The sequence below is a fragment of the Ornithorhynchus anatinus genome, chromosome 6 (genome assembly GCF_004115215.2).
Source record: "Ornithorhynchus anatinus isolate Pmale09 chromosome 6, mOrnAna1.pri.v4, whole genome shotgun sequence".
Lineage (NCBI taxonomy): Eukaryota > Metazoa > Chordata > Mammalia > Monotremata > Ornithorhynchidae > Ornithorhynchus > Ornithorhynchus anatinus.
Window position 1 is genome coordinate 199796 of NC_041733.1, and position 14669 is coordinate 214464.

General features: G+C 57.1%; 1 protein-coding gene across 4 annotated transcripts in view; it reads right to left on the bottom strand.

Annotated features, from left to right (window-relative positions):
• KLHL13 (kelch like family member 13) overlaps positions 1-14669 on the bottom strand; it is a 34691-nt gene that overhangs the window by 14944 nt on the left and 5078 nt on the right. The window contains exons 1-2 of one of the 4 annotated variants that reach the window (XM_039912365.1): positions 10599-10926; positions 8729-8808 (exon numbers count right to left, since the gene is read on the bottom strand). In XM_039912365.1, the coding sequence (XP_039768299.1) occupies positions 8729-8808; positions 10599-10610 (92 nt within the window). In that variant the 5' untranslated portion in view covers positions 10611-10926. Of the gene's footprint in view, positions 1-945; positions 1111-1505; positions 1605-8728; positions 8809-10598; positions 10927-14669 lie in introns of those variants that run through there. The other 3 variants (XM_029067452.2, XM_029067454.2, XM_029067453.2) reach the window with 3 other exon arrangements.

The window sequence follows — 14669 nt, forward strand, 5'->3', positions numbered from 1 at the left end:
ACTTAGTACATAGTAAGCACTCGGTAAATACCACTGACGAGTTCAACAGTAAAACAAGGCACGAAGGCCGTCTGCCTATCCCAGCCCCTCCAGGATCGGCCGGGATGATGACAGGGCCTAGGATCAGGGTCCGGGAGTCTTCCCGGAGCCCCCAGACCCATCTGGCGGCCTGCATTCTTTCTGCAGAAAGTGAAAAACCAAGTCCGGCAAGATTTACCCAATTCCATTTCAGGTCACAAAGTAAACAGAGCCAATACCTATTCACCTGTCTTATTCTCTCTCTCTCTCACACACGGGAGGGGGGAGAAGGTGAGAGAGAGAGAGAAAGAAATAGAGAGAATGCTCTACAAATACACAAAAAATAATAGAGTGAAAAGGAAGCTCTGTAGTGCTGTGGGGCAATGGGTGGCATCCGGCACTCAGCGTTCCTGGGCACCCCTACAGTGTGGTTGGGGACACCCTGTCCCGCATCCGGGAGCTTCATTAAGGCAAAATTTCAAGACGGGGGATCTTCATTTTTAAATTTTAAGTTTTCGAAAGATCAGAGTTCAGACACAATTCTTCCTACAGCTGGAAAAAAATCGCCTTTCCCCACCCAGGCACGCAGGCCCAGCAAGTGGGTCCACCAGCAAGCAGGGTGAGGAAACAAACCCCTTCGGGAGCAACCCGGGGGCGGGGGGGCCCGCGGCCCCTGAACAACAAACGCTCCCCTAGGGGGTCGGCCGAAGAGGGGGTGCTTTGGGGCTTAAGCCCACAACACGGCCCCTCCCCTCCATCGCCCCCCACCCTCTCACCTGCGAGACTTGACAGGAATACGCCCGGGTGGGCTCCAAGGGCCTCCACGGGCCGCCGCATCCCTCCCCCGTCCCGGCCGGGACTATCGCCCTGCTTTCTTGGGGCGGGGGTCTCGGCCACCCCGGGTCCCCCCTCCCCGGCGGCACTCACATGTAGACGGGGCAGAGCGGCGACCTGGAGGCTTTAAGCCCCGGCGGGGCGGGTAGCTTCCAGGCGGCGGCAGCCCCCGCTTTCCACTTCAGTGGCATGTCCTCGTCCTGGTCCTCGTCCACGCCGCGGCCACGGCCGGCGGCCAGTCCATAGCCCGGACCCCGACCCCCGCGCCCGGGGGGAGGGAGCGGGGCGGCTCCCAACCCCAACCCCAACTCCCGGTCCCCGGCCGGTCCCGGGCGGGTCCCTGGGGGGGGGGGACGGGGGACTGGAGCAGCGGTGGGTCAGCTGGGTCCGCACACACTGAATGCGGTGCACACAATGCAGCTTTGCGGGCGGTGGGCGGGGGCAGGTGCACACAATGCAGCTCTGCAGAAGGGACGGGAAGCAAGACAATAGAGGGGAGGGTTGCGGGGAGCGTGGGGGCCTGCACGGCCGTTTAGCGGGGAGGGAGGCGGGTGAGCACACACAGACGATGCAGTTCTGCGGGCGGGCGGGCGCGCACAATGCAGGGGTGCGGGGGAGGGGGACCCCCCGCCCCCCGCCCCGGCGCTCGGTACCTGCAGAGAATGGCCTTGCCGTCGTCGGAGCCGTCCTCCTCCCGGGGGCCGCAGCACTGCAGGCGGGCCAGGAAGCTGAGCATAGCCCCCCCGGGACCCCCGGACCCGCGGAGCCTCGTCAGCGGAGCCCCGCAGCCTCCCGCATGCTCGGAGGGCTGGCCGGGCCCCCCCGCCCAGGACCGCACAGGCCCATGGCCGTCCGGAGGGGCGGGGGGCGGGGGCCGGGGGCGGGGGCCGGACCCCCCGGACGGGCCCGGTGTGGCGGCGCTGCGGGACCCTGCCGGCCACGCTCTGGGAAGCCGCGCTGCAGCGGACAGCGGCGGGGCTGGGCGCGCTGCGCGGGGGCTGCGCGGTGCGGTGCGGTGGGGTGGTGCGGGGGGCGGCGCGGGGGGCTGGTCCGAGCCGGCTTCCCAGGGTGGCCGGAGGCATGCGTGCGAAACGCTGGGCGGCCGGCGCTGGCCCCGACGAGGCTGGCCTTTATTCGGCTCCCCCTCCCCCCCACCCACATCACACCAAGTCCCGTCCGGGGACCACACGAACCCCCACCCCCATCATTATACCCTGTCCTGTCCACCCCGGGGCACCCCGCCTTCCACCCTCAGCCCTTATGGTCTCCATCATCATCAATGACCACCTGTCCACCCCAGGGCACCCCACCTCCTGCCCCAACTCCCCACACCAGTGTCCTGTCCACCCCAGGGCACCCCACCTCCTGCCCCAACTCCCCACACCAGTGTCCTGTCCACCCCAGGGCACCCCACCTCCTGCCCCAACTCCCCACACCAGTGTCCTGTCCACCCCAGGGGACCCCACCTCCTGCCCCTATCCCCCCACACCAGTGTCCTGTCCACCCCAGGGGACCCTACCCTATACCCTCTGCCCCTTATGGCCCCCATCATCATCAACGACCACCTGTCCACCCCAGGGTACCCCACCCCTGCCCCAGTCCCTCACACCAGTGTCCTGTCCATCCCAGGGCTCCTCGGCTTCCAGCCCCAGCCCCCTGTGGCCTCCATCATCATCAACAATGACCTGTCCACCCCCGAGTTCCCCACTTCCTGCCCCAATCCTCCACACCAGTGTCCTGTCCACCCCAGTGCACCCCGCCCTACACCCTTTGCCCCTATGGCCTCCATCATCATCAACAATGACCTGTCCACCCCAGGGCACCCCATCTCCTGCCCCAATTCCCCACACCAGTGTCCTGTCCACCCCAGGGCTCCCCGCCCTACACCCTCTGGCCCCTATGGCCTCCATCATCATCCACAATGACCTGTCCACCCCAGGGTACCCCACCTCCTGCCCCAATCCCCCACACCAGTGTCCTGTCCAGCCCCGGGCACCCTGCCCCACACCCTCTGACCTCCATCATCATCGACGACGACCTGTCCACCCCAGGGCACCCCCACCTCCTGCCCCAATCCCTCCCACCATTGTCCTGTCTACCCCAGGGCACCCCACCTCCTGCCCCGATCCCCCACACCAGTGTCCTGTCCACCCCAGGGCACCCTGCCCTACACCCTCTGCCCCCTATGGCCACCACCATCACAGTGCTCTGCACAGAGTAAGCATTCAATAAATACTATTGAAGAAATGAACGACGACCTGTCCACCCCAGGGCACCTCCACCTCCTGCCCCCCTCCCCACACCAGTGTCCTCTCCACCCCAGGGCCCCCCGGCCTACACCCTCTGCCCCATATGGCCTCCATCATCATCAACAACAACGTTCTGTCCACTGCGGGCGGACCCGCTACCACCCTCCGGCCTCCCAGGTAGGGTCCCAGCACTGACCTCCACTATTCACTGAAGTTCAAGGAGGGGAATGGAGGAGCCCAGATGATATTGAAGGCTGGCGGCGGGGTCAGATACAGCCTATCCTAAACAAACTCAACAGAACACTTCTTTGGCTAGCAACCATTATTGCCAAAAGCCCGTAAATCAGGCTTAACACCTTATTGTTTTCTTAGTGATACTAGTAATAATAATTGTATTGTTTGTTAAACATCTATGTGTTAAGCCCTCGGATAGATACAATACAGTTAAATCAGGCCTTGCTCCTACAAAGAGACACACAAACATCCTGGCAAAGCTTTACGGGAGGGACACCTCCACCCCAAAACCAGTATCACCTGGTTAAATAAGAAATTTGTGTTTCAGACACTGCAATTTCAGACACTGCACACCTACCTCCAGGATTCAATATGCAAACACAGGGGTGGGTAATGTCTTCCCCATATATATAGACCTGTTCCTAACAAATACATTAATCAATCAAATTAACTGAGCACTTACTGCGCACAGAGCACTGTACTCAGCGCTTGGGAGATTACAACAGAGTTAGTATACACGTTCCCCTGCCCAAAACGAGCTTACAGTCTAGAGAGGGAGACAGATGGACATATAATTTACATATATGTGCATGAGTGTGGGGCTGAGGGTGGGGTCACTAACAAATGTCCAAAGGTCAAGGACGCATAGACTGGTCACTCAGAAATGTTGCTTAGTCCATTGATAAAGCAGAAGGGGGAGGGGAGTCAGGGAACAGGCGAGGAGGAGACGTGACCTCACCAAGGCTTTGAAGGTGGGAAAAGTGTTGGTCTGGCATATATGAGCGCTAAACAAATGCCTTGGCGTAGCGGAGAGAGCATGGGCCTAGCAGTCAGAAGGTCATGGGTTCTAATCCCAGTTCTGCCACTTGTCTGCTTTGTGACCTTGGGCAAGTCACTTCACTTCTCGTTGCCTCTGTTACCTCATCGGTGAAATGGGCCCCAAGACTGCGAGACGGGGACTGCGTCCAACCCGATTTGCTTCTATCCGCCTAGCGTTTAGTACGATGCCAGGCATATAGTAAGCGCTCAACAAATACAATAATGATAAATAATAATACAGAGGGGCAGGGAGTTCCAGGTGGCACAAGGGTCAGTGGCACGATAGACGAGATTGGGCCACAGGAAGCAATCCGGTGTTAGAGGAGTGAAAAAGTGAGCACGCTAGGCTACAGCAGGGAACATAGACTGAGGCCCCTGTATTCTGTGAGCTTTTCGCAGGCAGGGATCGTGCCTACCAACTCACTCTATTGTACTTTCCCAAATGCTCAGTACAATGCTCTACACTCAGTAGGTGCTCAATGAATCTCACTGATTGAAAATTGGATCTGAGAAGAAGTGCTCACAAAGGCTCCTATCGCAGCTCATCAACCAACCAGCCTCTGGCCTTTGGGTCGGGGGGGACCATCTTGGATCCCACGGTTCCTGAGGTGAGGGGGTCCTCAAGGGTCAGCCGATTGCCGTCTCGCGCCTCCCCGCTCCCCAACCACCCACTTTACTCCCTCGCCTCCTGCTGGGGCAGGTGGGAGAAAAAAAACAGTAGAAGGGGGAGAGCGGGAAGTCACTGAAAACAACAGGCACAGCTGGGAGGGAACACACGGTGCAGTCAAGTGGGAGAAGATGGAATGGGGGAGCCAGAGAAACATGGGCACAAATGACAAATACCTAGCTACAAACGTTAAAATGTACAGCCCGGGCTCTGCACGCTTCCCCGCTACAAAAAAATTCCGACAAATACCGATCCACATCCACATTTACGTTCGCCCAGGGCCCTGCACACACCCTGCATATGAATCCTTGGGACGACGGAGATGATACTTCTGTTTACACAGAATGCCCATTGGGGGCCCCCAATGTGTTCAATACGTCAAGTTCGATATGTCTTGAACACCCCGGGTCTCACACGGCCTGGATGACCCCGGACACCGAGCCGGGCCGGGGGCAGGAAACAGTCGTTTAACACCGAATGACCTCCATGTGACTCACGCTTAACCCCAAGAACCATGTCGACCTGAACTTCAAATGAATCACCAGCTACGGGGCCACTCAAAGGCCATCCGCGAGGAGGTCTGCGGTCCTGAAGCTTCCTGTGTATGCCGGGGACGGTCACGACCGCCCCGTGGACACAGTAAAACACCCAGAGAGGAGAGAGTTGGGGACGTGTGCTTGTCCACGAGGGCGTGGGTGAGCGAGAGGGCCCTCACCCAGCATAGGGACCCTACCACCACCCCAGGCAGGCCGTCCTTCAGGGGCACAATCACTGCCACACCTCCGAGAGGGAATGTCCAGACCCTGGGCTCCCCCAAATCCAACTCAACCTGCAAGACAGACTCTCAGGGCTTTATATGCTAGCCACTCCTCGGAGCAAACCCATCAGCACGCGGTGAGCTCAGAAATCTACCCAGAGCCACTTCCCCCCACCTACCCCGGTTGAAGCAGCGTGGCTTAGTGGAAAGAGCCCGGGCTTTGAAGTCCGAGGTCATGGGTTCAAATCCCGGCTCTGCCACTTGTCAGCCGTGTGACTGTGGGCAAGTCACTTCACTTCTCGGTGCCTCAGTTACCTCATCTGTAAAATGGTGATTAACTGTGAGCCTCATGTGGGACAACCTGATTACCCTGTATCTACTCCAGCGCTTAGAACAGTGCTCTGCACATAGTAAGCGCTTAACAAATGCCAACGTTATTATTATTATTATTATTGTTATTCTGGTCAGTCGATGCCGCCGGAAGCCCTGCCCTGCCCTACCCGGCCTCTCAGACCAAAATGACCCCCGCCACCCGGATCCTCTGACATGTCTAAACGTGAGCCTGGGTGGACTGGGGGCTTCAGAGTTTCCTGCGTGGAAACGGTGGCCAGTCAGAAAAGAATCTGCTAAAAGGTGGCAAGCTGTGTGGCCTGACTCCCTTTCCCTCTGCTCCCCCTCCCCACCCTTGCTCCTCCCCCTTCCCCTCAGCACTGTGCTCATTTGCATATATTATTTATTACCCTATTTATTTGGTAATAAAATACATCCCCTTGATTCTATTTATCGTGATAATGTTGTCTTGTTTTTCTTTCATTCTGTTTGGCTCTGCTGTCTCTCTCCCCCGATTAGACGGTGAGCCCGTCATTGGGCAGGGACTGTCTCTATCTGTTGCCCAATTGTACATTTCAAGCGCTTAGTACAGTGCTCTGCACAATGTAAGCGCTCAATAAATACTACTGAAGCAGCACTGAAGCAACATGGCTCAGTGGAAAGAGCACGGGCTTAGGAGTCAGAGGTCATGGGTTCTAATCCCGGCTTCGCCACTTGTCAGCTGTGTGTCTTTGGGCCAGTCACTTCACTTCTCTGTGCCTCACTCAGTTCCCTCATCTGTAAAATGGGGATGAAGACTGTAAGCCTCATGTGGGACAACCTGATTTCCCCCTCTCCCTTCCCCTCCCCTCAGCACTGTGCTCATTTGGATATATTTTTATTACCTTATTAATTTTGTTAATGAGGAGTACATCCCCTTGATTCTATTTATTGCTATTAAATTGTCTTGTTTTTGTCCGTCTGTCTCCCCCGATTAGACTGTAAGCCCGTCAATGGGCAGGGATTGTCTCTATCTGTTGCCGAATTGTACATTCCAAGCGCTTAGTACAGTGCTCTGCACATAGTAAGCGCTCAATAAATACTACTGAATGAATGAATGAACTGAATGAATGAATGAATGAAATAGAAACAGCCCCAGCTTATACACTATAGGCTGCTGTGGGCAGGGAATGTGTCTGTTTATTGTTGTACTCTACTCTCCCAAGAGTTTAGTATGCTGCTCCACATACACTAAGCGCTCAATAAATACCACTGAACGAATGAAGTTCAGAAAGCCCCACCAAATAACTCTGGGTAGCTGGGCAGATGGGTGGACTGTTGACAGACCCATCCACCCTTCCCACATCCCTGCTGGCTCCTTCCCCACCTGCTCTGATGGCTACTCTGTCCTCACCCCTAGTCTTTTTTTAAAAAAAATGGTATTTGTTAAGAACTTATTATGTGCCCGGCACTATTCTAAGTGCTGAGGTAGCTACAAGGTAATCAGGTCGGACACAGTCCATGTCCCCATCAGGGCTCACAGTCTCAATCCCCACCTTACAGACAAGGTAACAGAAACAGATTAATGATTAAGGCCGTGAGCCCCACGTGGGACAACCTGATTCCCCTGTGTTTACCCCAGCGCTTAGAACAGGGCTCTGCACATAGTAAGCGCTTAACAAATACCAACATTTATTTATCAACCCATCGACAGTCTCCAGTGGGTGTGGGAGAGCCCGTGGAGCATAATCCCTGCCCTCAAGGACCTTCCACTCTAGCAATGGAGACAGACATTGAAATTGATTAAAGACAAGGCAGAAGGAGAAAAGGAGGATAGGCCTCAAGTCCCCCAGCATTCAGCAAACCTCCCGAGTGCCGAGGGACAGCTAGGGGTCTAACCTGGCGGGGAGGAGAGACTCATCTGGGAAGGCTGGCTGGAGAAGAAGAGTGGGAGGCCGGCTGGAGGCAGCCGAGTGTGGGGAGAGCTGGGGTCTGGCCCCGGATGGGCCGGGAGAACGGTGTGAGCGAGGGGACGGGGGCGGAAGAGTCAGAAGCGGAGGGTGGGGGAGGCTAGAAGGCCGGCTTGGGAGGAGCAGAGATGGCAGGTTGGGGAGTAGCAGGTGCACAGGATAGAGAAGTGAAGCTAGGGACTAGGGTTGGGGTGTGTAACACCAGAAACCCTCAGTGTACCGCTCGCTGCAGCCAGGTTCCTCCACTCCCTCTCCCTCGGGAGCGCCCAGCAGGCCCACTTGATTCCGGCGGCCAAAGGATGGGGCTTCCCATCTTCCATTCGGCTTGCATCTCCGGTTCCCCGGGAGCAGAGGCGGCGGCGGCCGAGACGGCCTCCCCCGGCCCTGTCCAAACGGGCGGGACTAGATGGCCTCAAGAGTTCGCCGCTCCCCGAGCCCTGCCCGGTAGCAAGGGCACAGCCGGCGGAGACCCACGGCGCGGGGCCGTCGGAGCCACCGAGGATCGCTTAGTGACACTCTTCCTCGGCTTCCTCGGGGGGCCGTAAGGCCGGGGGCTCGGCCTGCCCCGCCCCGTGATCGTCCCTCCCGTCCCCAACCCACCCGCCTAGAGCCACCGGGAGTGGGTGTGGCCGCTGGGCCGAGGACAGTGCTCTGCACACAGTAAGCCTTTAATACCACTGAATGAATGAATGTGCTCTCACAGCAGGCTCTCGGGGCACTCCCGTCCCCGGAGTGACCCCATTCAGTCTTGGGACAACAGGGTCGGCCCCTGTCCCGGGCGGCCGCCGACCCCTCTTGCCCTGCGAAGGGCTGCCCCCGGGGCCGGGGGAGGTGGCACGGACCGCAATGATGAAGCGCGGCGGGAACTTACCGGTCCCGGTCGTGGAGAACCGCAGACATCAGCTCCCCTCTGTGCACCGGGTGATCCATCCCCTCGGGGTTGGTCGGCCCCTGCCGGAGGGGAAAAGGGCCAAATGTCACCGAGCCAGTCCGTCCATCCATCCATCCGTCCCAGCCAAGTGGCCCGATCTGTCAGCGTCCGTGGCTGTGGCTGCGCCCATGTGTCTGCCCGTTAAAAACTGCAGCCCAGACACCTGGATGTGGTCTGTCATTTTTTTTCCCGATGGTATATAAGAATAATAATAAGAAGAATAATAATGATGGTATTTGTTAGGCGCTTACTATGTGCCAAGCACTGTTCTAATACTGAGGAAGATATAAGGATATCAGATTATCCCACGTGGGGCTCACAGTCTTAATCCCCATTTTATAAATGAGGTAAGTGAGGCACAGAGAAGTGAAGTGACTTGCCCAAAATCACACAGCTGACAAGTGGCAGAACCAGGATTAGAACCTATGACCTCTGACTCCCAAACCCGTGCTCTTTCCACTAAGCCACATTGCTGCTCTACTTGCTAAGTGCTCACTATGTGACAGCACTGAATTAAACCGTGGGGTCAATACAAACTAATCAGGTAGGACGCCATCCCTGTCCTACATGGGGCTCACCATCTTAATCCCTATTTTTCAGATGAGGCATCTGAGGCCCAAAAGTAAAGTGGCTTGCCCAAGGTCACGCAGCAGACAAGTGACGGAGTTGGGATTAGAAACCAGGTCTTTCTGACTCCCAGGCCCTTGCTCTATCCACAGGGCTACACCTCAGGGCCGGGGAATCAGAAGGATCTGGGTTCTAATCCCAGTTCTGCCACTTGTCTCTTTTATGACCTTGACCCATCCCGTCACTTCTCTGTGCCTCGGATACCTCATCTGTAAAACGGGGATTAAGACTGTGAGCCCCATGTGGGACAGAGACTGTATCCAACCCAATTACCTACTATCTACCCCAGCACTTACTACAATTGCTAGCACATAGTAAGCGTTTAAATACCACAGTTATCATTATTATTAAGGAGCTCCCCAGGTTCCCTGCCGTGGCCAGCCACTGCCAGGAGGCAGGGGAGGAGCTGGGAGGAACAGCAGCAGCAGCAGCAGAAGCGGGTCTGCCTTCGCCTCCTGTGCTTCCTCCTCTCCTCCCGAGGTGCCAGGCCGCAGCTTCCCTGTCCAGATCAGAGCCATGGGGCTGGGGGGCGGTGGGCACGGCCCAGCCCAGAGCCCAGAGCCCACCTGTCACAAAGCCTTCCCTGGGAACCCCCCCCCAGGCCGGGGGAATACTGAGCCCAGAGCACGCCCGCTACAAAGCCTTCCCCGGTGAACCCAACTGCAGACCAGTTGAGCGCTGAGGCCAGAGCTCAGAGCATGCCTGCCACAGAACCTTCCCCGGGAACCCTACCAGAGGCCCTGACTTTGCCCCCTGGGCCTGAGTTGCAAGCCCGGAGAAGGGAACAGCAGAGAGATCTCAGCGGGCACAAAGGTGGAGACGGCACGAGGAGCGACGGAGCCAAGGGGCGGCAGCCATTCCCGAGGAGGCCGGCGTGCCCACGCCACATGACCACCTCACCCTCCGAGCGAGGTCTCATCTTCCCAGGCTGGGGGTACCCTCTCTCCCCCCACCCCCCAGTGGCTCAGCCCCCGCAGAGCTCTTGCCAGGCCTTCTGTTTACATCAGCTCCGTTTCTTCCTCTTCTGCCCTCTCTCTGGGGGGCACTGGGGCACGGAGAGGGGGCACACAGCAGCAGCCCCACACCACAAGAGGTTTGTGAAACCTCTTGACCCGCAAGTTGCAACACTGGAGGTTACGGATAGCGGGGAGGGGAGAAGGGGTGCGCTCCTGGAGATCCTCACCCCGCCCTGCATCGTCTTGTGGGGAGCAGCCACAGCCCGGGCATGGAGAACTTCGACCGCACTCTCAGAGGCAGAGGACCCTGGCAAACAATCCCTTCATACTCAGGTCCCGTCCGCTGGGGCGACTAACGAAGCCGGCAGACTTCCCTTCTCTGTCAGGTCGCTGTAATGGACCTCGCGGGGCCGACACCGCGGAGTTTAAACCGGAGGGAGTGGGCGGAGGTCGGCCTTCCCAAGGGGAGGGGGGCCCGGTCACTGGGGTGCCGCTTCTCCTCCTGCCACCCGAAGGAGGTCCGGGGGCTCGTGCCCGGCTTCTCTACTCCTGCCCTTCTTGGCAGAGAGCTTTCTGAAGGGGGGGTGGCCGAGAGGAGGGAGGAGAGGGCCCCTAGAGAAGAAGACGGATTCCCGGCAGTGGGGCCTGGCTGCAGAGGAGAAACGGAAGTGAAAGGGATGGTGGGCCGGCCAGGACGTTCGCTGACACTGCTGCCCTCCCCTCTTGAGAGCGACAGCCCCTAAATCCGGGATGACTACTTCTCCCAGAATCCCTCGGCAGATTCGAGCCTCTGGGAGGATGACAAGACCAGCCAGCCAGCCGGTTGGGCGGTTTCCAAAGCCAAGAGAAGGCGGGGCTTTGCCTGCTCTCTCCGGCTTCCCCACTCCCCACATCCCCTGACTTCCTTCCCATCTTCCGCTCTGCCTCCACATGGAAGTAGCAAGTCCCAGCACGGGATCCAGCCTGGGGGGCCTCTGGGAGGTTTCTGTCATCAGGGCACGGCGAGAGCCCTTCCACCCAACAGTTCCGCTCCCGGCTCCTGATCAGTCTTCCTTCCTTTTGCGGGAAACTTCTGAGTTTGAGATTTCTTGGGTGGTTTGAGGCTATTTCTATTAATGTCTGTCTTCTCCTCCGGACTGTAAATCCACTGTGGGCAGGAAATGGAGGGATCAACCCTGTTATATTGTACTCCCCCAAGTGTTTAATACAGTGCTCTGCATACAGTAAGCGCTCGATAAATATCATCCATCGCTTGACCGGAAAGAGGTGCTGGCGGGAAGAGATACGCGCAGAACGATGGTTTAGAAAAATGATTCGGGCGGCGGAATAAAGTATGGAGGGGGAGAGGCTGGAGGCGGGCAGGTTAGTGAGGAGGCTGCCGCGGGAGTTGAGCCAGGTTATGACGGGTGCTTGGACAACTGGCTGTTTCGCTGGAAAGGCAGGGGCAGATTCCAGATATATTGTGAAGACAAAACCGACAGAATTTGTGAACCGGTTGAAGGGGAGAGGGATGAGTTGAGGATAATGCCAAAGTCGTCAGATTGTGACATGGGGAGGGTGGTGGTGGGGTTGTCAACGGTGATGGGAAAGTCAGGGGGAGGAGAGGATCTGGTAAAGAAGATGAAGACTTCAGTTTTGGATACGTTGAGGTTGCGGTGCTGGCAGGAAACCCAGATGGGGGCTGTCCTAGAGGCTGGAGGAAATGGCTGGGCTGAGGAAGGGGCCTTTCTGACGAACCCCTCTCTGCCCCTGCCTCTCAGAACCACAGTGGTGCGACACGAGGGATGCACCGTTCCAACGGTGGGGAGAGGAGAAACCAGACATGGGGGAAGGGATCCAGAACTGGCCCCTCTAAGCTCGGCGACTCTGAGAACAACGCCACCCAGCCGGTCCTGGCAGGAAACAAAAGCATGAGGCTTGGGGGGTTCCGGGGGCGGAGAAGGCTGGTGGAGAAACCACAAGCTGGTTCTTTTTCAAAATAAGCCATGGCAGGCCCTCCGTGGTCCTCTGGACCGTGGCAGGGAGCCGAAGAAACCACTGCAGGCTTCGGAATGGGCCGGCAATCGTCTGCCCGCAAGACCTTGCCGCACGGTCACCCCCCACCACTGTCACGATAAACTGGAAACACATTTAGCTCATCCTTTGGGCCAAGAAAGGTCAATGGAATTCGCTTGGACAAAGTCCCCAGCTCACCTGCCCGCCCGCCTCCCCTCCCCCAGGAAAGGGACAAGAGGGATGTCGGGAAAAACCCACGCTCCAGCCGCTCACCTCCAGTGCCACCCCAGTAGCCAAGGCGTCACTTTGCCTTCCAAGTGCTTAGTACAGGGCTCCGCGCATAGTAAGTGTTCAAAAAACACCACCGACTGGCTGATCGATCAGTCCCTCTTCTCTCTGCCACACACTGGGGGGCACAATGGTCCAGGCCACACCGGTCCACCCCAGCGCAATGGTCCAGGAGGTGCCGATCCGGTTCACACCGATCCAGACAGACCAAGGGAAACTGGGGAGAGGGACGGAGCACGGAGGCCAGAGGAGGGGCAGACATTTGCTGGACACGGGAAGGCGCATCTCCCGTAGGGAAACCCTTTCTGCTCCGGAGCAAACCCCATGAGCGGACCGCCCTCACTGCAGCCCCCGAGGCTCACCTCCAAAGTCCAAAATCTAAAATGTGTCTCCCGGTTGTGCCTGTCCTACGGCGGGCCGTCCTCGAGGCTATCGCAGCTCTGAGATGGTGAGCCAGCCGGCCAGGGGCCACTCGGCGGCCACCGGATCTGACACGCGTCAGGGCGGATCCTGTGATATACGGTAAGTGCTTACTATGTACTCTGCACTGTACTGAGCACTTGGGTACATACGAGATAATCGGAGTGGACACCGTCCCTGTCCCACATGGGGCTCGTGATCTAAAGGGGAGGAAGAATAAGTAATTAAACCCCATTTTGCAGATGAGGAAAGTGAGGCACAGAAAATTTGAGTGGCTTGCCCAGGATCAAACTGCAGGCAAGTCGTGGAGACGGGGTAGGAACCCAGGTCCCCTGATTCTCTTTAAATTACAATAATAATAATAATACTTGTGGCATTTGTAAAGCGCTTATAATGTGCCAGGCACTGAAGTAAACGCTGGGCTGGATACAAGCAAATTGGGTTGGACGCAGTCCCTGTCCTCCATGGGGCTCATGATGATAATCCCCAGTTTACAGATGAGGGAACTGAGACACAGACAAATGAAGTGACTTGCCCAAGGCCACAAAGCGGACAAGTGGAGGAGCCAGGATTAGAATCACCTCACTGGGCATTTCCAGGAGTTGGGGGCCGGTGGAGGGCAGACTAGCTTACATGGGGCAGCGCATGTCCCTTAATGTGACTTCCCAGACTGAGCTTCCCCTTTTCCCTCTGCTGCCTCTCTGCCCCCACCTTCACTTCCCCTCAGCTAAGCCCCCTTTCCCCCACCTTTCCCTCTGCTCCTCCCCCTCTCCCTTCCCCTCCCCTCAGCACTGGGCTCATCTGCTCATTTGTATATATTTTTATTACCCTATTTATTTTGTTAATGAGATGGACATCCGCTTGATTCTATTTATTGCTATTGTTTTTGTCTGTCTGTCTCCCCCGATTAGACTGTAAGCCCGTCAATGAGCAGGGATTGTCTCTGTTGCCCAATTGTACATTCCAAGCGCTTAGTACAGTGCTCTGCACATAGTAAGCGCTCAATAAATACTATTGAATGAATGAATGACTAAAACAGAGCTCCTTATATTCCCGCCCAAACCCTGTCCGCCCCCTGACTTCCCCATCACTGTAGACGGCACCACCATCCTCCCTGTCTCCCAAGCCCATAACCTTGGCATTATCCTTACCTCCTCTCTCTCTCATTCAAGCCACATACTCGATTCGTCACTAAATACCGTCAGCTCGACCTTCACAACATCACTAAACTCTGCCCTCTCCTCTCTGTCCCAACTACTACTACGTTAATCCAGGCATTTATCCTATCCTGCCTTGACTACCAGCCTGCGCACTGACCTCCCAGCCTCCCGTCACTGCCCACTCCATTTCACACTTCACTCTGCTGCCCGGATCATTTTTCTACAAAAATGTTCAGGCCACGTTCCCCCACTCATCAAGAAACTCTAGCGATTGTCCACCCACCTCTGCAAAGAGAAACTCCTCACCATCACCTTCAAAGTACTCAATCACCTTGCTCCCTCTATCTCACCTTGCTACTCTCCTACTACAACCCAGCCCACACCCTCTGCTCCTCTAATGCCAACCTTCTCACTGCATCTCAATCTTGTCGATCT